Source organism: Adiantum capillus-veneris, chromosome 18 (genome assembly GCF_014529385.1).
Source record: "Adiantum capillus-veneris isolate H3 chromosome 18, ASM1452938v2, whole genome shotgun sequence".
Lineage (NCBI taxonomy): Eukaryota > Viridiplantae > Streptophyta > Polypodiopsida > Polypodiales > Pteridaceae > Adiantum > Adiantum capillus-veneris.
Genome location: NC_140948.1, coordinates 110,817,945 through 110,843,239, shown reverse-complemented (window position 1 = coordinate 110,843,239; position 25,295 = coordinate 110,817,945). Strand labels below are relative to the sequence as shown.

The window sequence follows — 25,295 nt, the reverse complement described above, 5'->3', positions numbered from 1 at the left end:
GCTGGTTTTGTTGCTTTATCTCCTAAGTGGCTGCCCACTTATTAAGTGGGTGGCCGGCATATTTTAAAATTGGTCTGAACCTGCCCGAAAACTGAATAAAACCTTATAAGTTAAAACCAATGCATTTAACAACACTTCCCAGGTGTCCTTGGATGCAACCACATGCACGAATGCAATGCAAACATAGATTCCTTACGGGAAAGCGTTTGCCTTCCCGCGATTGTTCCTGCTTTTCGTAAAAAGCTTCATTGAACCCATCTTTATTCTTGTGCTTGCGTTCTTACGCGTATTTTCTTACTCAGTTCGGATTTCCTCCTTAGCCTACGGGATGCCCCCTTACTGATGCACCCGTCACCCATCATGTGACGCATCAGGGGCACTCGTAACCTGGCACTTTCCACCGAACTTATGGAAACTCCTTCGCGATGTTTACCGTCACCCATCAAATGACACATCAGAGTTGTCCGTTCTTGATGGCAGTTCCTGTAGCTACAATCTTTTAACAGTTCTTAGTGCACACAATAAAATATCCTAAAAAAGAGATTAATCATTAAAAATAAGAAAATAGTCCAATTAGCGACAAAGAGCGACAGGTATCTATTGTGGATTCGCCATACGAATTGTTGTCGCGTGTTTGTGTGTGTGTTTGGAGGTACTTCATCGCGAAGGAGAAGCGAGAAGGCTTCGGCCTACGCTTGGGAATTCGGGAACGGAATTCGGAAATTGTCTGTGGAGTCTCGACTCCGAGTACAGACGGAAAAAGGATTGAGAGCTCGTCTCTCGGATTTCCCTTACGGGAAGGAACGACCATCGAGTCAGAAATTTAGAACGGAGGGGTTTTCTCCGGTTCTTGTGCTTGTGAAAAGATTCTCCCAAATAAAGGATTCTCTTGAAGGGGGGGGACCAGCCCATCTTCTGGTCCCAAATACTGTGTCGAACTTCTCCCTCAACTCTATTTAGTTGAAAGATTATTTATTTTCATCTCCTTGATTATTCGTGTGCGCTCCAGTTTGTGACAGTGGTATCAGAGCTCGGATTCCTCTCTTTCTCTGCAAAGAAGGACGATTCCGGGAAGGAACGGGAAGAACCATGACAAGCCACGGAAGAACCGCTAAAGACGAACTTCAGCAACTGCGAGCCCAACTCGCAGAATTGCAACAACTCATTTCGTTGCCGGCTGTCCAAAAGGCCTTAGACGGAATCAAGAAGCCGCAAGGAACGGATGCCGATGGGCGTTAGGAAAATCCTGTTAATGGAAGTAACCCGTAGGTGGATGGTGCGGAAAAAGGTGCCGAAACGCACAAGGGATCTCCGGTTCAAGACAAACGGCCTTCCAAGAGCAAGGGCCAGGAAAAAGAACTTTCTCTGCTTAATGAAAGCAAGGATGTCTCTATCTCTTCTCCATCATACTCTCCTGATTATACTACTACATCTACTTCTCATACAGTATCTAAATCTTCTCCCAAGAAGAAAACTCCTAGTACTTCCCTACATGCTACTAAAGAGAAGCCCCAGTTCAAGAGGGATAACTGCAGACGTCACCGCAAGATGCGGATTTTCAAATCCGGTGACAAGGATGTGAAGTTTGATAACTACACAGGACGAAGAGATATCTCCAAGGCACTGTCTTTCATCAGCCAGTTTGAAGTTGCTTTTGCCAACGGTAACTTCACTGAAAAATCCATGTTGGGATGCATCTTAAGGAGACTGCAAGCAACTGGTGTTAGCCAAAATTCTGTAAGGTACTCAAGCCAAAACCTGGGCTCAATTCAAAGCTGAATTCTATGAACAATTTCTTCCACTTGATTTTGAGAAGGATATTCGGAAGGAATGGGACTGGCTCGCCCAGAAGGAACATGAGAAAGTCACCACTTATGTTGATAAGTATTGGTCGGTTCTTCTAAAGGTTACTCCTTTCATGAAGATCTCGACGAGGAAAAGATGCGAAAATTCAAAGCGGGTCTCCTACCACAGCTTCGAAAGAGCGTGAAGGTGTATCCTCATAATACCCTTCAGAGGATGATGGAGTCAGCAATCATTGCGGAGGACCTACATTCTAACTACAGAAGAGATACTCCAACCGGAGCAGACTATCCATCATCTGGACCGAACACTTAAGTCTGGAAAGATTTCACTCTAGATGCTCAGTGGATGACCGAGGAGGAATTAGCATCCTATCCCAAGATTCTGGAAGGATATGTACAAGCACTACAGTTGAGGACAATTGTTTAGAAGCCAGAGGGATGTTGCTAAATAGACTATTTTCTTATTTTCTTATTTTCTCGAGTAATTTCTTTTTATTGAAATTAGGATATTTAAAGATGTATACTTGAATCGTAAGGTTAGGAACTGTAGATTTACTTGAATTATTAAAAGCCATCAGGAACGGAAAACTCTGTTGCGTCATATGATGGGTGACATTAAGCATCGCGAAGGGGTTATACCGTTAGTTCGGTAGGAGAGACCGGGAAACGAATATTCCTGATGCGTCACGTGATGTGGTGACGGGAGCATCGGAAAAGGGAATATCTCGTTGGTCTGGTAGGAAACTCGAACTGGAAAGAGGAATACGCGTAAAGACGCAAGCACAAGAATAAAGATGGGTTCTGAGAAGCTTTTCTTAAAAAGCGGAAAATTTGAACGAGTTTTCGAGGAAGAGCAAACGCTTTCCCGTGAGGACTCTATGTCTGCATTGCATTTGTGCATGTGGTTGCATCCAAGGACGTCTGGGAAGTGTTGTGAAAAGCATTGTTTTTAACTTATAAGGTTTTATTGAGTTTTTGGGTAGGTTCAGACCAATTTTAAAATATGGCCGGCCGTCCACTTAATAAGTGGGTAGCCACTTAGAAAATAAAGTAACAAAACGAATTCTCTCTCCCTATTTCGGGCAGATCAACGCAAAAAAAAAAAAAAAAAAAAAAAAAAAAAACTAGCTGCGATCTCTACGCGAGCAGCTATTCGTGCTGTGGCCAAGGAGCTATAAAAGCACCACATGCCCTCATTGAAAGGGAGTTACCAACATCAGCAAGAGAAGACTCTGTCGCCAGATAACGCAAGAGATCGTGAGACTACGAAGCACGAAAGTCGCTTTTCCCGCGCAAGAGCGACAGGTATCTATTGTGGATTTGCCATACGAATTGTTGTTGCGTGTTTGTGTGTGTGTTTGCAGGTACTTCATCGTGAAGGAGAAGCAAGAAGGCTTCGGCCTACGCTTTGGAATTCTGAGAACGGAATTCGGAAATTGTTTGTGGAGTCTCTGACGTAGGGCCTCCTCTGTGGATAGGCCTTTGCAAGATGGCCGATCTGTCGACAAATGAAGCACTGATTCGGAAGGCCCGAATACTCCACGCTCTGTCTAAACCAACCCCCACTCACCCGAGGAAGTAGGATGACCTTCGGGAGAGTGTGAGTGTCCCTAACCAGAACGCAAACTGAGGGAATGCCGGCTGCCGTGCAAGGCGTCTCCAGGACAGTCCCAATCGCTGAGCCTATCCTGGACAAAAGTGGTAGGTACTCCCTCCGCAGACCAGGAAAGTTGACGGATATGGGAATGTCTGCCTCCTCTACCAAAACATCTGAAGCAGGGTCAAAACCATGTCTCCACTGTCGAAAGTGGGCTCGAACTGCTCGGATGGTCAAGGGGCTTGTAATGGGATTGGCCTATTTAACTTGAGAGTAGCGGAAATTAATGAGAGTACTTTTGAGAAATGACTTTGTGAGCATAGCGGGTGAACATAATTGAAGATAGCAACATAATCATAGAAATTAGTTAACTTGGCAAGAACAATACTTTTGCAAGAGAGAGAATTTAGAGAACATGACAACAGTTGAGGACCGGATTTATGTGGAGCCGGTCCCCCTCCAATAGGCATTTGTATTATGATTTCTCCCCTTAAGAGAGACTTGTTCCAATACAATCTTTGTGTTCCTTGTGACCTAGGTGATGCAATGAAGATGGAAAGCTTCATGCATCAAAAACATAACATAAACTTGAAGAAAGCTTTAACTATCCCAAGCCTCAGTCCCAAGACCTCAAACACCTTCGAAGGTGGAGAGAGCTAGCAGGGAATGAGGGTAGGGAAGAGGAAGAAGAAACATTTTGTAGGAGAAAGAATTAGTTCCTCACTTATCATAACTCTTGTTGCTAGCATACATAATAGCATAGTAATGAAGAAGAAGAAGGAGATGGCAAGCTAAAGCATTGAAGCATGGCTCTTGGTTGGATTTGCACTCCATAGCCAAGAGTGTTGGTGTAGGCTCTCAACTTCTACTTGCTTGGAGAAGGAGAGGGAGCTCTTGCACTTTGCACACAATGAGAGTGTTTGTGAGTGTGTGTGGGTGAGTGTACCCCCTAAGAAACCCCCTAGCTTGCTTGGGTCGAGCCCCCCTTGTAGCTCATGCTTGAAGCTCATTGGACCCCTCCAGGCCTAGCCAATCACAAGGAGGAGGCATTACAAGCAGCAAGGGCAGCCTTGAGACAAGTGTCCCCCTTTCCCCTTTGAGAGAGAGGACCTGATAAATGAAAAATCAATTAATTAAATATCCTAAATTATCATTTGACCCCTTGGGTAACAAACCAATAGGCTTCAGGCACACCATGAGGGCAACATGAGGAGAAACTTGACAAGTGTCTCTTTTGCTTTCTTTGTACCATGCATGCCTTGTGTGTGTGTGGGTGTTCTCTCTCATCCCCCCTCATGTAGGGCTCGCCCCCTCCTTGTAGGGATTGAATATTTGACTTTTTGACACCTCAAGCCCCTCATACATAGGCCCAGTTTCCACCACAAGCTTGGCCGTTAAGCACTTTAAGCTTGGGCTAGGTTCTCACCTCAAGTGCAACCCTAGTATCTCAAGCATGTGAAGCACCTCAAGCATCTCAATAATTAAGCACCTCAAGCATCTTAAGCACCTCAAGCACCTTAGTCATCAAGCATGACAAGCAGGAGAAGTACTCGAGTTGGGTCGGGTTCCTGCGCCTCAAGGTCAACCCTAGCTTACCTAAGGTCAAAGGACTTTTATACACATTATTGGAGGTCTTCAATGAAGCTAACCTTAAGGTCTTATGCTCCATTGGTTAGCCTTGTTCTTTGATAGACCATCTCTCATTTGGGCCCCTTTACCATTTGCCCCATGTTGAGATAGATCTATAAGCACATGTCTATATCTTAACCCTTGTTCTCGTTTATTCTCCCACATTAAGTGATCAATTTAATATGAGAGAATCATTTGGGTTGATTAGATATTAGATATTAGATTTTATGACATTACCTCTCTCTTGAAATCATAGTCGTCCTCGACTATGAGGTAGAAGAGATAAAGCCTTAGTCATTAGTCAATTTTACTTAGCGCGGGTAGAGGATCCCTTTTTACCCTATGACATCTTTCCAAGATGGATGACTAATCCATTTGGTGCTTGGGAGACATAGCTGCCGCAAGCATGTCTGCTCTTTAGTCCATTTCATTCTCCCAAAGTAGAGTGACAAATTCTACTTGGTATTTGAGAGGAGACGTCATCACAAACATGATTCTAAGCATGCATACTAGTTAAATTTGTGCACAATTAAAAAGAGGACTAGTCTTATAAGACAAAAACATGAGTCATTTAAGAGAAATTTGTACATTTGCTTACTCTAATGTAGCATTGTAAGCATTGACAAGGTTCATACTATCCTTAAGCTGTATTCCTTGCATCCATCTAGCATCTTCAAAAGGATAATTTTTGAACTTAATAAGATACCGTCGGATAATCTTACCATGTCGTAGTACCTTGTCTTCATGCCGAAGGACAGCTTCGGGTTTTAGCACCACTTCTTGGTCTTCAACTTCGGGAGGGTCTTCAATAATTGGTTCACTTGGTGGCTCGCCTTTGTAGGGCTTAAGTAGGCTTATATGAAAGGCATTGTGTATGAGCCAATGGTTGGGCAACTTGAGTTGATAAGCCGTCTCATTGATGGGCTTCAAGATTTGGAAAGGACCATAGTATCTTTTTGCTAGTTTAGCATAATACTTTTGATGGCCCGTAGGATTTTTGCCCGTCGTTTGCCTTAATCGAGCTTTAGGAAACTTGAGTAAGACCCAATCATTTTCTTTGAACATTAAGGCTCTTCTGTGCTTATCAACATAATTGGAGGTCTTCAATGAAGCTAACCCTAAGGTCTTATGCTCCATTGGTTAGCCTTGCTCTTTGATAGACCATCTCTTATTTGGGCCCCTTTACCATTTGCCCCGTGTTGAGATAGATCTATAAGCACATGTCTATATCTTAACCCTTGTTCTCGTTTATTCTCCCACATTAAGTGATCAATTTAATATGAGAGAATCATTTGGGTTGGTTAGATATTATATATTAGATTTTATGACAGGGCTCATGGCGATGACCTTGGACGCCATCTCGGAGGTCTCAAACACGATCTGATAGTAGCCTCGTCCGAGGATCTGAACGTCCAAGATCTTGCCCACCTCTGCGAGAAGGCGGGCCTGGAGAAGATCACGCAGCTCTCCTCTGTTGGGTCTGGTGCCGAGAATCTTGCAGATGACGGAGGTCGCTTGGAGGCGCTCCACCTCTGCTGCAAGGCTCGCTTGCTCTGTCGGTGAAAGAGCAAGTCGGATGGTGGGCTCTGCAGGGTCTGGCGAGGGGGCTTCTGGGAGTCCCTCTAGGGCGGAGCATGAGCCTCCATTTGTGTCTGCTGTTGTGTAGGAAAGGGGGGGGGGGGGGCGAAGACTTAACACCTGAGAACTCGGCGAGTAGAGTCCCAACGAGAACTCCACTGCACGGCTGAACAAAGAGAGGTCTTCCGCGGGGGGGGGGGGGGGGGGGGGGGGGGGGGGGGGGGCGAGTGGAGATGGAGGACAATGTGTGTGGGGGCAGCCAGCAGCGAACGAGGGGGGGGGGGGGATTCTGGCGAGCAGCGGGGGGGTGTGGGGGAGCGGGCTGGACAGCGCACTGGCTGGACGCAGGCCGAGCAGCGCGTGACTGGGACAGCGTGCAGGCAGGGGCAGGCGGGGGGCAGCGCGCAGCAAAGGCTGGTGTGCAGCGCGAGGGCGGAGGGGGGGAGAGGAGAATGATGGCGAGGGGGGGAGGCAGGAGCAGGTGAGGCGGGGGAGCGTGCTAGAGCAGCAGCGTATTGGGGCCGTTTTACAACAAGATCTGCATGTCATTGCATATGAAAGTCGGGGCCGAGCGTGTTTCACAATGTATGAGGAGGAACTCTTGGCGGTCATCCATGCCCTGACTTCTTGGAAGCATTACCTCTTGGGGGACTGATTTCACCATGCATACGGATCATCAAAGTTTGAGGTACTTTCTTACTCAGACCAAGTTGTTTCAGAAACAAATGCGGTGGGCAAATCTACTTTCTTTATTTGATTTTAAATAGTCCATGTAGTAGGTAAAAAGAATGTGGTTGTAGATGCTCTTTCTTGCAAACCACAAATAGCGGCCGTCTCCGCCATATACCATCGTGCATTGGATGAAATGCAATAGCAATACTCTGTAGACCCTTGATTTTGCTACTATTTATGAGAATCTATTGGCTGGTGAACCATTGATAGGCTGTTCTCTTAAGGATGATTCCTCATGCGACACACCAAATTATGTGTCATCCATCCTCTTTGCCAAAAGGTGTTGGCGGAATGTCATTAACCTCCTTATGCAAGACATTGAGGTATCGAAGCAACTCGTAAAGCAGTAGAGTCCTATTTCTTTTGGCCACAGTTGAAGGCTGATGTCAAAGCGCATGCTTGTACTTGTTTGGTATGACAAAAACCCAAGCATGAAAGACATAAAGCACCCAGTTTATTGCAACCATTGCCTATTCCAGATGGTCCATGGTAAAGTATGGCCATGGATTTCATTTTTGATTTACCAAGGACAAAGAGTGGTGATGATGGTATTTAGACTATTGTGGACCGCTTCAGCAAACAAGCTCATTATGTACTCATCCAGAAGATTATTAAAGCTGATCATATGGTGAAGCTTTTCTTGATACATATCTTCAAATATCATGGGATGCCCACATCTATTGTTTCTGACAGGGATCCCAGGATGACCAATTTATTTTGGTGAGGGACTTGCATTGTTGCTATGTATCAGATCATAAAGGTGAGTGGGAAAGGTATCTTCCGTTGGTGGAATTCGTGTACAACAACACAATACATTCTTCCATAGGTAAAGCTCCTTTTGAAATAGCAGTAGGAGGGAAGAAAATTCCACCTATTCTTTGTACAAAGGATAAAACATCCTAGGCTGATCATTTCGTGGAGGAGAAATAACTTCCCGAAGAAGACTCCACCATCCGCTGGTGGAGAGATACTTCATTACCGTGGTACGATAGGTACATTGCTTACGGAGGAGGATTCTCTTGATCTTGATCTATAGACTGGAGCTCCAAACCTCTAGGTCTTTGGACTTCTTTGACAGAGTTTATGTGCGAGATGCAGGGGATCACACAAGTTTGTATTGTAGTTTGCGGTTCAGCTGCTCTTCTACTTGGAGAAAAGAAGAAATTGCAATCCATCAAGGCCAAGCAACCGATCCACAAAAACTCCAGGAAGGTTAGACTGAGAAGTCTGCACCGCAAAACATGACTGTGTGCAACAACAGTCACTGATAGATTGCACGAACCACCACCAAACGATGCCCTGTCAGTACGTAGTTTGTCCTCCAAGCAAGACTAAGGAGTCTTTGCTGTGGCCATCCTCTGAGAAGAGGGATGGCCAGACAAAGGTGTCCATGCCGTAGGCGTTCTTTGAGAAGAGGGGTAGCCAGATTAAAGCAGCCTACATTGTCATCATTCTCATAGAAGAGGGGTAGGTCAGACAAAGATGTCTGCACCATTGTGCCTATACCTCCTGCCTCCGATCCTCCAGTCTCAACCGAAGCAAGATCCGCCACAAGACTGCAAGTAAGAGTGGCTTTCCACAAGCATGTACCTGCACAAGCTAGGAGATAGCATCTGCCTACAATTGAGGAATGTGATGTTGTAAGGTTACGGAGGGTAGGTGAAGGAAGTGATGTAGCTATAGGAGCAGATGAGTGACTGCAGATCTTCTTTGGCAAGATTGGACATTTGCAGACCTTTCGACACTCCTTCGAATGTTGACTCTATGACAAGAGTTGTTCTACACACAGTTCGAGATATCTTTCTTGGAGTGGTACACTTACTTTGAATCGGAGGAGTACAATAGTTCCCAACACTGCTTGTGACGGCATCTACCTAGAGATTTCTCGACAGGTGGAGTTCGCCATTGCTTCGTAGCAGACATCTTCATTCAAGGCCTCACATCTTTGGCTTGTGTTGGTTTGTTCAGCCTCAAGCGTTGAGAGGGGGTGTCAGAGTTACACCACTTTGTTGCTTCACGATGGTCTTAGGAATGCTTGTACGGCTAGTGTGCCTCTCGGGCTGGCCGCCCACTGCATATGCATTCAGGTTGCATTTGATCCATAACAAGGAATGGCATTCCATGCCCGTTTCACGTTCTCGGCTCCAATTTTCCAGTCTGGGTAACTATGGCCCCTTATGGTAGTTCTTTATTACTGACTTTCCTACATACAATTGTCGGGAGGAGCACTCGTCAACACCGAAAAAGGCCCCCTGAATTGCACCGGATTTCTGCTGCAATTCTTGAGTTGTTGGGCCCAGATTTGGGTCCAGCTTTTGGTTCCAACTCCAGCTAGGCTCTAATTGCTCTGTTCTGGTTGGGTTTCTAATGTGTATGTGTTGCCAACTCGTGTGTTACCATCAACCAGCTCTTTGTAATCTGTGTTTGACTGGGCTTGTGTCTAATGACACTGCTCATCTTTGAGAGGGTGGTTATCGACAGCTAGAAGAGAGGAGGATAATGGGGCAGCTGAGAAAAAATGATCTGCTCTTGGGTGGGCGATTGGGAAATGCAGCGGTGCAGCAAAAATGCAGGCTGTGCTTGGTGTACGTTGCTACCTTATAACATACTGCACCAGAAAACTTTTGCATCAGGCCTTCACTATAGCTGAAAATCACAGGGTACTACACGAGTGTAGGCATCTGAATGAAATGAGTTTGCTTTGTCACAGGAGTCTGAAAAAGCTAGCATAAAAAAGCATGCCTTAACTGGGGGAGAAATGTTGTGGAGCACAGGTGTGGTGTACCCAGCACAGGACGCTGCCTTGGCTCTACATGTAGACTTGGAGGGGAGGGCTGGGGGCAGGGGCTCCCAGAAGGGGAAGAGCAGCAGACAAAGCAGGGTAGGTGAGCAGGGCAAGGATACTCAAATGTAGGACAGGACAGAAGGGACGACCAAAAGTTGAGGGAGAGAGGGGGAAAGGATGCAGATGTAGCAAAATTGCAGGCTCATGCATTGGGTGTCCTTCAACGTGACACTTCTTTTGACATAGTGCACGAGATATGCACCACTATGATTTACAATTCTGGGTGGTATGCAAGGCTTAAAAAAGGGTAACTACTGAATGTTATGTAGTTGCATATGACCCGAATTTTTAGAATACTCTTTTAACTACTGCTGTGCATCTAAACATGTTCTGCTTTCTTTTCAGAGATTTGAATGCGCAGATGAAACAATCTTTTTATGACCTGATCAAGAATAGAGGTATTGATGCTCACCTAGCGGACCTTGCTTTGGACCATCTAACACGCAAGTATCAAGAAGAGTATCTGAATTGGTTGCGCAACATTCGAGGGTTTTTGAAACGGAAGGGTGAGTTATGATGCTTTCTTGCAGTTAAGTGAAAGATGATTTGGTCAGTATTTTTCTTGCGTGCTAATGATTACTCTTGCATTTATGGATCTCATCGAAAAGAGTGACTAAGAAGCTGAGAAGTAGTCTTGTCTTGTTCATGGTTGTGTGCTCCATATCCATGCATTGTTGGTGATTGATGTGTTTGTTTTCAAAGGTTCAGATTAGCATGTGCTCCCTAGTGCTAACGACCAGGCTATTACTCATGTTCCAGTTTTCAATTTTACAAAGAAGATCTGATGGTGTGTAGCTTTTTATCTGAGGTGTGAATGGGTGCAAAATTGCATAGCCACTCAAGAATACTTACCTAGCTGTTTCTCACATGCTTTTTCCCCTATTAGGGTTGAAGGATTAACTATTCCACCATATATAGAAGAAGATTTGTGCCTTCCATTTTGAACAAAGCTCAAATTGAGGAGCTCCTGTCGATGACAATTGGGGTCTCTATGCAGTATCTAGGCTCTTTATGGGCACTCCATCAGCGAACATGCAAATTAATTTGTGAGAGTATTGGGGTGAGCGTGCACGAATACATAAGAGTATCAGAACTTTGCGGGAGCACAAAAGAATGGAGTGCTGCACGCTGGTGACATGATAGCAGCTGAAGGTTGAGCATCCAGAGTTTCTCATGAATGATTCAACATGAGCACTATGCTTTGCTGTCCAGTTAGAAAATATAAGAAGGTTGTGTGAAGAGAGTGTAATTTTTCAATACAGGTAACTAGATGAGTTTTGGGCTTTGAACTAGCTCCTATTCTTTTTTGAGAGTCTTAGCATAAGAATCAGTTCTAAAGTTATACAGAGGCTGGTCCTGCTGGCTTGTCGATTCCTGAAAATTTGTAGGTCACACTCCTGGCTCTTGGTGCTTTTAGTGGGATGGATGCTGGCATGATTTTGGTTTATCTCATGTTTTAAAGCTTGGATTGTTGTAAAGGTGACTTGTCCGTAGGATTCAAGTATCAAGGTGAGTTTATGAGTCAAACTTGAGCTTTCTTCCCTGTAATATTGCCGCAAGAAACTGTGTTGACAATTTTTTCCATTATGATAGGTTAGTTCCAAAGCCGTCGGTTCTTGTGGGATGACACTTGCTCCTTAAAAAAGAAGCAGGCTTCTACATGAAAATACATCGCCTGTATTAGTCGTGATTATGGGACTAAATATTGTGTTATGCTTGAGCTTGAGGTGCCAGACCATATGCGTGCTTAGTAGTAATAAAATACTACTAAAGTACTTCTACTTGACACCTCCAAAATACAATAAACATACTTTCCTACTTTAGAAGTCACTTAACCTTGCAAGTTAACACAAGAAGAAGAATGTGAGGAGACACCAAAGAACATAAAGTTAAATTTGTAGTATTGGGTGTGCAAGAAGTTATGTTTGTTAAAATAAAATATTAAAACAGAGGTTTACTTAATGCCACAAAATTATTGCAATGTTTGCATAATCACCTTGACCACGAGAGACTCCAAAGAAAGGCCTACATGATTTTTGGTTTAAAATTACCAAGCAACATGTCCCATTGTCGTTGGTCTCTCGTGCTTTTGGTTTTTGGCTAGTTGGTATAGCTTTTGGTTCAGTAGATTTATTTCTTGATTTATGTAAAGAGATGCAAAAAGTGAAAATGAGCTCATTGCACCACCACGATGTAAATGGAATTGATTCTGTTGGGCATTTTTGGCCTGTGCTGAAGGAGTGAGGCCTTCATGATGCCTCCCCCTTTTTTTTAATTTATAAATGTGTAGTTTTTTGATTGGCAAATAAGTTAGTGGGCATTCATCGTGGCAGGAACGCTCTCACAAAAATGATGAAGAACCATGATCCGGGTAAGCTCGAGTCACGAGACATTGAGAAGCAGTAGAGTGATTCTAAATTGGGAAAATTACCAAAATACCCCTCTAATTTGCGGAAATTCCCAAAATACCCGTCAAATTTCAAAAATTCCCAATATACCCCTCATATTTTGTCAAAAATTCCCAAAATGCTCTTCAAATTTTCCAAAATTCCCAAAATACCCATGGTTGTGAGAGTAAATTTATCCAAAAATTAAAAAAATTATAGCTTTTTATAAGAAGACTGATTGTCTATGAATACAAGATACTAAAACTAGAATTTGAGCTGGTTATGTAGGCTTTGGATATGAATTGTTTCATTATTTTTAGACATAATTGGCTTTTTTGGGAGGTAATTTATGACAAATTACATGCTAAGCACTAAAAAATGATATACATTGTCAAAGAAGAATAAAGATTAGCAAATCGTGAACAATCCAGCTAAAATAGATACAAGGGTATTTTGGGAATTTTTGAAATTTGAGGGGTATTTTGGGAATTTCCACAAATTAGAGGGGTATTTTGGTAATTTTCCCTTCTAAATTTATAAGTTAAGCTTTCGGTCTTGCTTTTGAGTTTGAGTCTTAGTGGGGTGTCGTATTGAGCATCGCGAATCACGACAAACCCTCTCTCTCTCTCTCTCTCTCTCTCTCTCTCTCTCTCTCTCTCTCTGTGTGTGTGTGTGCGCGCGCGTGCGCAATGGGCTAACGACATTGAACCACCTCGAGGCTCGCACTCAAAGCTCCAACCCTTGACACATATAGCATGTTAGGCTAGGTTCATGTAGGCGTGCCAAGTGCTTGGGCTATGAGGGCAAGTCTGTCGTGGCCATAAGTGATTGAATGAAAAAATTAGAAGTCAGTTTTGGGACCCGCCACGAGCCGAGCGGCATCATACCCTCCGACACTCACCACCCGTTACGGTTTTGGTGTCAAATGCGACGAGGGCTTGAACACTCTATCCCACCCAAAAGAGGACAACCGGGCTAGACGAGAGTAGAAAAGGGGAAGCAGCACTTTGGCTCGCCGCCAGTATGAACGCGTCCTTAGCTACCAACAAGTGAGCTACCACGCACTGGCAGTGCGGTTTCGGTTTCTTACACGGGCATGGTCAAATGGGATCAATGGCGGAGGAGGAAAAGGCGACGCGCATCAATTATGGATCATCAAATCTGAAGTTGTCCCAAATTTACAATTTGTCCGAATTTACTAATCGGCCCACGTTTACAATATCACGTACTCGAATCGCCTATATTTCAACATAAGCATGGGGGCGTAGTGGTTAGTGCACATGGCTTGTGGTGGGGAGGTCGGGAGTTCGAGACATGGGGTGCGGATCGACCCGAATTTGCTTTTCTTCCCGAATTTACCAAACGCCTTGAATTTACCAAATGCTCATCCGACGGCCCAGATCACCTTAGCCGTGTGATCCCATTTGAGCATGCCCGTGCGAGATAGTGTGGAGGGTTTCCATTGCGAGAAAGTGGATACGCTTGTAGCTGGAGTTGGCAGCGTCCAGGAAGCCCAAACGAGGGAACAGGAAAACTTGTTGTTGGCCCCATGTGAACTGGCTGGCTCATAGCAGTAGCAGCGGACGAAGGAAACGAGGGGATGGCAGAGAAGAAGAGTTATGAAACGAGGGCGGGAGCAGCAGCTACAGGCGGGGGCGGGAGCAGTACGTGTTTCTATCAGCAACGTCTCTCTCTCTCCTTCTTCATTCAGCTCTTGTAACTTTCTCCAACACCTCAACTTGGCAAGCAACAAGCTCTCCCAGAGCTTCCTCCCGTTTCCGCAACTTGGAGAGCTTGCTTTTCACCTTGAATACCTTCACAGGTCCACTCCCTGCAATGGCGACCACGACTTTCAACAGTTTGAAGGTTCTAGACCGGGCTCCAACGAGCTGAGTGACCCCATCCTCTGCCTTGGAAGAGTTGATGCTCTCCAACAATGGGTTTGTATGGAGAAGTTGATTCTCTCAAAAAATGGGTTTGTAGGAGACATCCTCACTAATTGGCCTTGATTCATCCAAGCATCAACGGATGTGTTGTGTTGCTTTTATCATCTCACCAATCCTTGGTTTGATTGTACATGGAGGATAGCTTTTGTGAGAAAGAAACCTTTAAGTTCAGTGTAAATGTTTTTGGTAAAGCCAGCTCACATTGATGTGCCCATGCCCTTTTCATTGGAAGGCTTGGTGATTTTATCACTTGTTGCAATTGTGTTCCTTGATATTGATCAACAATGCTCATAATGCTACAATGATCATGATAACTGAACCAATGACCACAAAACTCTGCTGATAGGGTGGATTAAAACTCGAAAACCTAGAGCCGGGTCGCAATGAGTACTAACAGGGTTACTCGGGAGGATGCGATCTCCATATGGAAAAGAAGAAATTCACTTCGTTAAAGTTGAAACCCTCTTGTGTTGCTGTTAACACCTTGAAAAATTGAGGTATTAGGCTATATTTCTGGAAAATCTTTCAAGCCCTTGTTTGCAACACTAAGTGAGAAGCCATGCTATGAACAAAACTTACTCCATTGAAGTGTTGGGTTTCAAACCCATGTTGTCGTGCTCTAAGCCGTGGGAAACGCTCCAGTGGTAGACATATATGCACACCACTCTATTGTGGAGCTTGCATGGTAAAGGAATGGCTAATTTTAGTTTAGATCTCTATATATGTAAGAGGCTGATGAATGTGTCTAGTTGAAGCTGCTTTCTCTCTCTCTCTCTCTCTCTCTCTCTCTCTCTATGTGTGTGTGTGTGTGTGGAAATGTCCTTCTTCTATATTACATTATCTTACAATTTTACATCTTTCCAACTCTCACAATAGAACAATGAATTCTGGCATTTGCCTTTGCAAGTGCTTAGGCAAATCAAGGTAGTCCTTGAGAAACCTCTTCTTTAGAAGACTCTTGGGCAAAGAGTAGTTAAAGGAAGACGTGTCAAAGATAACATAGTTTCTAGCAGTCCAGATGAACATCAACATCCGAATTTTGATATACAACAAGCACAACTGAAGGCCTGATTTCTCAGTCTGTACTAATCCAAAAACAAGCTTAACTTGGTAATTTTGACATTTCAATACATCATACACATGTCTTGAAGAGCTTGCCACCTAAACTTTACATGGCTATAATTCAAAAAAGATGTTTCATGGTTTCCATTTGATTACATTTGATACATTTTCTCTGCAATATGTTTTTCCTAGACAACAGTTTCCCAAAGGGTAGAGTTAATTTTTTTTGCCCCCCTTTTGACCAATTGACCTCAAACCACTCATTTAGGGATTGCCATGTACAAAGGCCGCCTCAAACGCACATCAAATAAATCTCTCTCTCTCTCAACCTTACACGTCAACCTGGCCCCCTCATCGTTTCCTGTACGTTGCTGCAGCTTACTAGTTGGCGCTTTCTCTGTCTCTGTCACCTGACCCCCACCCCCCTCACACACTTGAAGGCTTCAACCCTCTCTCCTCTCCTCTACAGGTTCTCTCTCTCTCTCTCTCTCTCTCTCTCAAACACGACACAATTCAAGCTTAGCTTGGTATTTCAATTTCAGCTCTTACCTTGTTCACTCATGATGCAAGTCTCAAATCTAGATTTTGGTATTTTTGACAACAAGAGAATGTATGTATAATCAATGTATAATTATAGGTACATATATGTAAAACAAAACTTGTATTTCGCTTTCTTTGAGCTCCAAAACAAAACAGAAACCTTGAAACGTTTCATGTCACGTTGGATATCATTCAACAAATGATGGCTCATGCTCACGTTGGATACAACCTCTTGGTGGGGAAACTGCCATTCGGCAAGGCTAGAGATTAATCCAAAAATAAGACCCAGTCTTAGAATCAAGATAACAAGAAGAAATTCTCCTTTCAGAAGAGGAAAACCAACAAGGGACCTAAAGATGTGAAAGAATGGTTCAAGACAGGAAAATGCTTCACATGTGGGGAAGTGGGACATAAATCGATTGACTACCCCACTAAGCACTTTGAAGACAAATACGAGCCCTCTAAAGTTGTGGAAGAGCGGAAGAACAAGAAGGCAGAAACAATATTTGGATTAGTACCTAATATGTTGGGGATGCATCGACGATTCTACAAAGTTACATCGAGTCATGGAAAAAGTTTGGGATCAAGAAGTACTAATCTTCTTTGATGATGGGACCAAGGAGGATTTCATTTCCTTGAAGTTGAAGCAAAGCTTGGAGTGAAGCTAGAAGGAGATGGGGCCACAAATGGATGCGTCCATGGTAGCACCAGGATATGACGTGGCGGTTATGGCAAGTTGCGGTTGCATGTCCAAGGGTATGTTGACAAGAAGACTTCTACATTATGCCTCTTGAAGGGTGTGGTGTCACAAAATGATGACGTGGAATGACCTACATGATAGACGGACAGAAAGAGGTTAGAGTCCGGCTCAAAGATATAGAAGATGTTGTGATGACTTGCATAACCAATCTGAGAGGCCAAAATGAAAGGTCCAATTTTATAAGTTGTTCCAACTTATAGGATCTTGTTCGATGGGTCCCAAGGGACACACAAACATTAAATAAAGCAAGGACCCCCAATTTACGTGGACCTGCTGATGTGGCAACATTGTACGAACATTCCACGTATTGTGCTGGTTGATGATGTGGCACCTATATGGATTTTTGCGATTTGTGCTTACGGCGCTAGGAATTGGGACCAGATGCTTTTAGACTTGAAGCTTTTCATGTACACTAATTTTGGAAGGCCCAAGGTCTACAAATAAACTGCCAGAGCCTTAGACATTGTACTTGTTGTGAAGCATTAATAATAAAGAAATACTGAAAGGGAGCCAGTCTTTGGGGGCAATCTCTCTAGGCGCGGAACTTCGCCATGCCATGTCGTCTCTCTCTCAGTTTTGTTCAGTTCTTTCAGTTTTCTCATGTGTGTTGTGATGATAGATTCTTGACTTGGAGTGTCCAAGTCTGTTACAGTGGTACCAGAGCTCAAAAGATTCTTCTATGAAGGATCCGATCCCTTATTACACAACACTTATGGATTCAGTTGACGAATCTTGCTAGGAGGAAAATGTGATGACCGACCAACCTAGCCTGGGCCAGAACAATGAAGATCCCAATGGACATCATTCATCTTAAGATTCAGAGAAGTCTATGCCATCTCCTCCTACTGGGTATGAAAGTATGGAGATGCAGTGGCAACAACATGCAATAGGTTGATGCTTGTGCCCAACAGATGCTTCGGTACTCCAAAGATCCACAATATGCAAAATTTTTGGCCACTCATCGCTTGATGAGATGCATTTCAGATGGCATTCCGTCATCAGATCACCTGTGAAGTTGGGAATGAAGAAGTCAACTACACCTAAGTGCATTCAAAGGATGAGTTTGAAGAAGCAGTTGAACGACGAGTCAACAGACTCATGAAGACCAAGAAGTGGCCGAGGAAGCACGCTCGATGAGCAATAGACCATCCAGGCTACTTGGGTTGGGAATCTACTCTTGAAAATGCCAAGAAGTCCCAGAAGCGAGTTTGATTTGAGGATGATTTCAGTTCGTCCTCATCTTTTTTTGATAGTTCTTCGACCTCCGAGTTCAGTGACGAGGGAAGAAAGAGCAAGAAGAGGAGAAAGATCCCGAGACATAGTAGAGGCAAGAAGAAGGCAAATAAGAGTTGATCCCATAGAAGATCCATAAAGTATTTTGACGGATCAGGCGAGGATTCCTCTTCCTCGAACAGTTCAGAGTCTGATAAGACAATGTTTGCAAAGAGGAAGCAATTTTATCGAGCCAACCATTATGATTTCATTGAGGACAGGAAGAAGAACCAAAAGAGTTCAAGCAGGGTGGGCAAGCAATAAAGTTTGACACCTTTTCTGGCTTCAGGGCTACCCAGAAAGCCCTCGCTTTCATTAAGTAGTTTGAAATTGCATACTCCGCAAGACGCTATTTTGAGTATCCTAAGTCTGGAGGGCAGCATCCTACCGCAATGGGAATGCACAAACTTGGTGGTCTACCTTGCTTCTACGGAGAGAGGAACCAACAAAGTGTCTTCAATTCAAAAGAGTGTTTACTTTCTCATGGATCACTCAAGAATTTAAATGTGATCGTGATCAGCGCTTGGAATCATCTGAGGATGACCAAGGACAATACCTTGGATACTTATTGTCAGAGATTTTGGGACGCTTTCTTACCAGCCTCCTCTTTCAAGAAAATTACGTTCAAGCAACAAATTGAGCGATTTTGTTGTGGTCTACCTAAAGAGACATGAGACTATTGTCTGCTACAAAAGTCCAAGTCCATGCAACAATTGATGGGACATGCAAAGCAAGGGTTTGCAATGCATGGTGGCACTCTTATCTGCCCCACAGATATATTAGTCACAACTTGGATTGGACAAGATACAAACAACAACAAAGGAAGGGAAAAAAACAAAAGACGAGACCTTTAGGCCCTCGACTGCCGGCATAGAAACGGGCCAAATACTTCAAGGAGGGTAAATGTTATGGCTGTGGAGAACATGGGTATATTTTAGCCAGATGCCCTAGCAAGGAACCAAAAGAACGGCCAAAGGACAAGCCTGAGAGTTTGAGAGCAGTATAGGAGAGAGCAATGAAGGGAAAGAAAAAAGCTGGACTAGATCGACTTGGAGCAAATGGATGGAGGTATTGAGCTCTGCAGAGCGTGGAGCAAAGTACGAGATCAAGAAGCCCTTATCTTCTTCAATCGAGGAGCCAAGGACAATTTTATTTTGACTGAATTGACAGCTCGACTTGGAATTATGCCACATGAAATGGGACCACCAGTTGAGGTAGTTTTAGTGGCACCTGGATGGGATGTTGCCATTACACTTGTCATAGGATAACTTCGGTTGCATTGTCAAGGGTATTTGGGGCACAAGGACTTCTATATGATGCCTTTGGAAGGGTGTGACATCCTGTTAGGAATCCCTTGGTTCCACAAGAACAATGTGGTGGTCGACTACATGGCAAGAAAAACAACTTTGAAGAATGTAAAGGGTAGAGAAATAGTCTTTGATGTAAAATTGAAGGGCGAGTCAGTCCCAATTGTATTGGCTTTGGCCATTTCCAAATTAATGAAATCCAACCTGTTTGTTTACAAGATCTTATCAAATGAGATAGATGACAAGAAAATGTCAAATTTGTCCGACCTTGAGAAGGAACGACATGAATTTTAACGACATGAATTTTTACAAGCTCAAGCTGACTACTTCTCAGAAGGCTTACCAGGGGAGTTACCTTCTGAACATCTTGAAGATCACAAGATTGATTTGCGACAGTACGCCACTGAACCGGCCACCTTACAGAGAGTAAGCAGAGCCCAAAATGAAGAGATTATGAACCAAGTAAAAGAATTGTTGTAAAAAGGATTGATTCAATCTAGTAATTTGCCATTATGTTTGCCTGTGCTTTCAGTTCAAAAGAAAGATAGATCTTGGAGAATGTGCATTGACTACGGGGCTCTCAATAAATTCACCATCAAGAACATATTCCCGATACCGAGGATCAATGATATACGGGCCATGTTACGGGGTTCTATTTGTTTCAATAGAATCGACCTGAAAAGTGGCTATCATCAGATCAGGATTGCTCTTGGAGATGTATACAAGACCGGCCTTCAGGACGTCCTTTGGTTTGTAAGAGTATTTGGTGATGCCTTCCGGTCTCACAAATGCTTCTGCAACCTTTAACAGAATGATGGACAAGATTTTTCAAGAGTATAGGTCATTTGTGGGCACCTATTTTCACGACATCACTGTATTTCCAAGAATGAGGCAGAGCATCAAAAACAACTACTACAGGTATTTCAGGCACTAAGACAACATTGGTTGGTAATAAATGGAAATAAGAGTGGGTTTTTCTTACTAGAGATTCACTTTTTGGGACACGTCATCTCTACGGAGGGCATCAAAATGGATCCGGCCAAGATTGAGACCATAAAAGATTGGCCAAATTTGAAGAACGTTCATGAGGTTCGTAGTTTTTTGGGCTTGTGTTCTTACTATCGGCGGTTCATTTGAAAATTTGTGGAGATTGCTTCTTCTCTGCATGCTTTGACACAGAAAGGGGTTCCTTTCACTTGGGGACCCATATGAGTTTGCAGCCTTTATGGCTCTCAAGGAGAAGTTGACGAGGACTGACCTAATATTGGTTTTGCCAGACTTGCAAAAGCCATTTGAGGTATACTGTGATTCCTGTGGCCGCAGTCTGGGAGTAGTTTTGATGCAAGAAGGGCATGTTGTAGCCTATGAGAGAAAAATGTTTTCTAGACCATAACGGGTTGCACAGATTTACGAGAAAGAGATGTTAGCGATTATCCATGCTTTTACTCAGTGACGACACTTTCTACTCGAATTCAATTTTATAGTGTTCATTGATCATCAATGACAATATTTCTTGTCGCAGAAACAAATTTTGGGCAAGCAGATGCGGTGGGTGAATATTTTGTCACAATTTAACTTTCGGATAATGCATGTCCAGGGACAGAAGAATGTGGTGGCGGATGTACTGTCTTGTAAGCCTTTGGTTTTGTCTATTTTGACAGTTCATCATCACAACTTCAAGGATATGGTAGATCAATATGCCACCAGATCCAGATTTTGCAGACATCTTTGATAGGTTGCAGAGTGGGAAAGTAGTGACGGGCTATTACCTCAATGACGGCTATTTGATGTGGAAGAATTTGTTGTGTGTTACACAAGCATTGGGGCATAAGGTTTTGACAACGTGCCATTGTCCACTTTTTTGGGCCACCATGGATTTGAGACCACCTTGAAAGGTGTCGAACGGTTTTTCTACTGGCAAAGGTTCAAAAAGGATGTGGATGAGTTTTTTTGCAGTTGTTTGATATGCCAAAAGGTCAAGTTTGACAGGCATAAGGCACCAAGTCATTTGCAAACTTTACCTATACATGGCCGACCTTGGAAAAGTATAGCAATGGATTTTATTTTTGATCTTCCCAAGACTTAGAGTGGACACGATGACGTCTGGACAATCATCAACGGATTTAGCAAGTAGACTCAATTTATTCCAGTCAAGAAGATGGTTAAGCTAGATCATTTGGCTAAACTGTTTGTCTTGCAAGTATTTCAACAATGCAATGCCCAGTCTATAGTTTCAAATAGCAGAGTCACTTTATTCCAGTCAAGAAGACAATTAAGCTAGATCATTTGGCTACACTGTTTGTCTCGCATGTCTTTCAACGATGCAATGCCTCAGTCTATAGTTTTAGATAGAGATCCCCGTTTTACTAGCTTGTTTTGGAGGGAAATCTGGGAAAATATTGGTACTCGGTTACAATTCTTGTCCTCTTTCCACCCACAGACAGATGGGCAATCGAAGATTGAGAATTCAGTAGTTTTGAACTTGTCGAAGTCTTACATCTCTGATCAAAAAGCTCAGTGGGAAAAGTTTTTTCCCTTTGTGGAGTTTGCCTACAACAACACGATCCATACACCTACAGGGAAGGCACCATATGAGATCATGGAGGGTGCTAAGAAGGTTCCACCTGTTCTAAGTACCAAGGACAAGAAGCAGGAGACTAATTTTGCAAAGGTGTATGAGGCTCTTGAGACAAGGCATAAGAAGGTAGCGGACAAACATTGACGTGACTTGCAATTGAAGGAAGATGATTGGGTGCTTCTATGATTTGAGAAGGCATGCCTACGGAAACGAAAGGGTAAGGAGATTTTTTTTTTCAAGTTTGAGTATGAGATACTATGGCTCTTTCTAGATTCAAGAAAAGATAACAGATGTATCCTTCAGATTGAAGTTACCAAATACTTGGAAGATTCACAATGCATTTCATGTGACTCTGTTGAAACCTTTCAAAGGTGAGGTGCCAATGGATAGGGAGCATGAGGAGAAACTTGAAGTGGAAGAGACCGAGGAGATTCTCATTCTAGAACAGATATTGGCTTGCAAGGAAAGGAAAGTGAGTGGTAAAGTGATACGCCCGTATTTAATCAAGTTTAAGAACTATCTGGCATTAGATGCGAAATGTTCTTTAAGATGATTCCCTCAAAGGACCAGTGCAATAAATACACAATTGGACTGCCATCATCATTGCAGGAGTATCATCTGTCCACACTAGTATCAACCATGCACAAGCTTATAAACAATGCCCTGTCGGCTACAAGCTTATGAAAGGGAAGCTAGAGTTTACTATAGACGCAACTCCAGCCAACAATCAAAGCTCTCGACAACCTTGAAAAAATCCTCAAGAATCAATAAGAATGTGGGATTAGGTCTACTTCATGTGGGCACTAGCCCTTTTACTCAAAGCTATAAACTTCAAATTCCCCTCAACTTGGGTCCAAAGCAAAGGGGTCTGCATTGTTCCCGCAAGTAGGTATTCTAAGCCGAAGTTCCAAGTGAGCTCACCCTCTTAAGGGTGACTACACCCACTACAAGAATCCAATCTATCAATAAAAGGAGGCTTCCACAAAGCTACAAAGGGAAATTTTCTCTACATAAAGGCAAATTTCCACAAGCATTCAACATCGAGAGCTTTTTCTACAATTCAAGCAAAATCTTCTAAAGCCTCAAGGGATTTAATACCCAGGGTGGCCACAATTGAAAATGAGAATCATATCATATGAATTAATCTAAGAAGATTATTTATATTAAAAAATGTATAGTTTTACGTATACATTAGAGGGTGTTGGGTGTGTAATATAGTATTTGTATTGGAGTATTATAAATAAGATCTTGAATGCACGTGATACAGGGAGATTTTGATGAGTGACTGCCGTGGGATTCAAACTTGTGTTATTTCTAATTATGGAAGAGAAGAAAAGTGGTCAATATTCATTTCTACAAGATGTAAGGAATGATATAACCATTTTGAGGGGTTTAGAGACATGCAAACTTTGGATAGTTTTGGTTATGTTGAGATTGGAGATGATACAGTGCATTCTAATGTGCATATATGAAATGTGTCGTTATCTTTGACAAATGGCAAAGTGAAGTATTTGGCTGATGTATTGCATGTACACAATATTACAAAGAACTTGGTGCCTGTTGTTAAGTATGGAGCCTGATTTACCCCTTGTATTTTTCTGTGGTAAAAACGCACATTTGTAAGGCCCCCACTATGAGGAGAAGCCATCGTGCGTGAAGGAAAATCACTTGCCGGAAACCAAAATTTTCACGACCAAAATTCAGGGGCAACTTTATGAGAATATTCCTTTTTGCCAGAATATTATGGCCGGATAGTGGCTGGAAAGTGGTCGAAAAACGACCGGTCGGTTGGCCGGTGGCCGGTAGTCAATGGCCGGTGGCCGATGGTCGGAAGTCAATGCCCGGTGGCCGAATTCAATGGCCGGTGGCCAAATTCAAAAGCGGACTTGTCTTCTCAAGGGCGGCCACACATGGATGGATTGGAGGGTCCGATTTGGACATATCTACACAAGGGCGGCTACACATGGCTGTCTCTCATGAGAGAGGACAGCTCTTTTGGCCTATAAAAGAAGGCCATTTCTACACACATTTCATAGTGTGAAGTTGATGGAACAAGGTGAGTGTGAGGTGGTAAGAGTGAAGCAAGGCGGGAGCTCCATTAAGGGTATAATCCCTTTGTAAACTACTTCTTGTTTTGAAGTACTAAAGCCATTGAGTGACTGCTTTCCCGTGGACGTAGCCCACATTGGGTGAACCACGTATATTGTGTGTACTCTCTCTCTCTCTCTCTACTCTATAATCTCTCGTGTGCGAAATCTATCTCTCTCCATTAAGTAATCTACTCAAATATCTATTTTGCTACGTCATATTTCCTAACAAGTGGTATCAGAGCAAGGTTTGCTCGTAGCTAAGTTATCCAAGGAAAGGATTCCTTGAATTGAGTGGGAGTTATGGCGGAGGAAGGGAAGCTTAAGATTGAGAAGTTCAACGGCAAAAACTACCAACATTGGAAGATGCAGATTGAAGACTATCTCTACCAGAAGGACCTCTATTTGCCACTAGGTGGTCTTGTGAAGAAGCCCGCAACAATGGCATATGAAGCATGGATTGTCCTTGATCGAAAGGCATTGGGAACAATCCGGTTAAGCTTGGTGTCAACGGTGGCCTTCAATGTTTCGGAGATGAAGACCATGGAGGACTTGATGAAGTCACTTGACGACTTCTACGAGAAACCATCGGCATCCAATAAGGTATTTTTTATGAAGCGCTTGTTCAATCTAAAGATGGCAGAGAATGGTTCAGTTGCAGAACACCTAAATGACTTTAGCACAAAAATAAGTCAAAATCCATCAGTGAAAATCAATTTCGATGGACGAAATGCGAGCTCTCCTTATACTATCATCTCTACCGAATAGTTGGGACAGCCTTGTGATGGCTGTAAGTAATTCTATTTCTGGCACAAATACTCTTAAGTTTGATGATGTTGTGGGTGTTCTCCTAAGCGAGGAAATACGAAGGAGAAGCACAGGAGAATCATCAAGTGCTGCATTGTCAGTGGAAACAAGAGGAAGGCCTAAGGAGAGGTTCAAAAACCAAAAGGGTCGTGATCGCTCAAGACGGAGCAAGTCATGCACAAAGTCAGTTCTTAATTGTTGGAACTGCGGCAAGAAGGGACACGTCAAGAAGGATTGCTGGTCCAAGAAGAAGAAGGAGCTCTCCTTATACTATCATCTCTACCGGATAGTTGGGACAGCCTTGTGATGTTGGCTGTAAGTAATTCTATTTCTGGCACAAATACTCTTAAGTTTGATGATGTT

General features: G+C 43.3%; 1 protein-coding gene across 1 annotated transcript in view; it reads left to right on the top strand.

The window, feature by feature from the left end:
• The window catches only part of LOC147436209 (uncharacterized), a 40,458-nt gene extending 28,745 nt beyond the window's left edge, over positions 1-11,713 (top strand). Inside the window, exons 3-4 of the mRNA XM_086488116.1 lie at positions 10,532-10,692; positions 11,073-11,713. Coding sequence (XP_086344242.1) covers positions 10,532-10,692; positions 11,073-11,086 — 175 coding nt within the window. The 3' untranslated portion in view covers positions 11,087-11,713. The remainder of the gene's footprint in view (positions 1-10,531; positions 10,693-11,072) is intronic.
• The last annotated feature ends 13,582 nt before the right edge of the window (positions 11,714-25,295 follow it).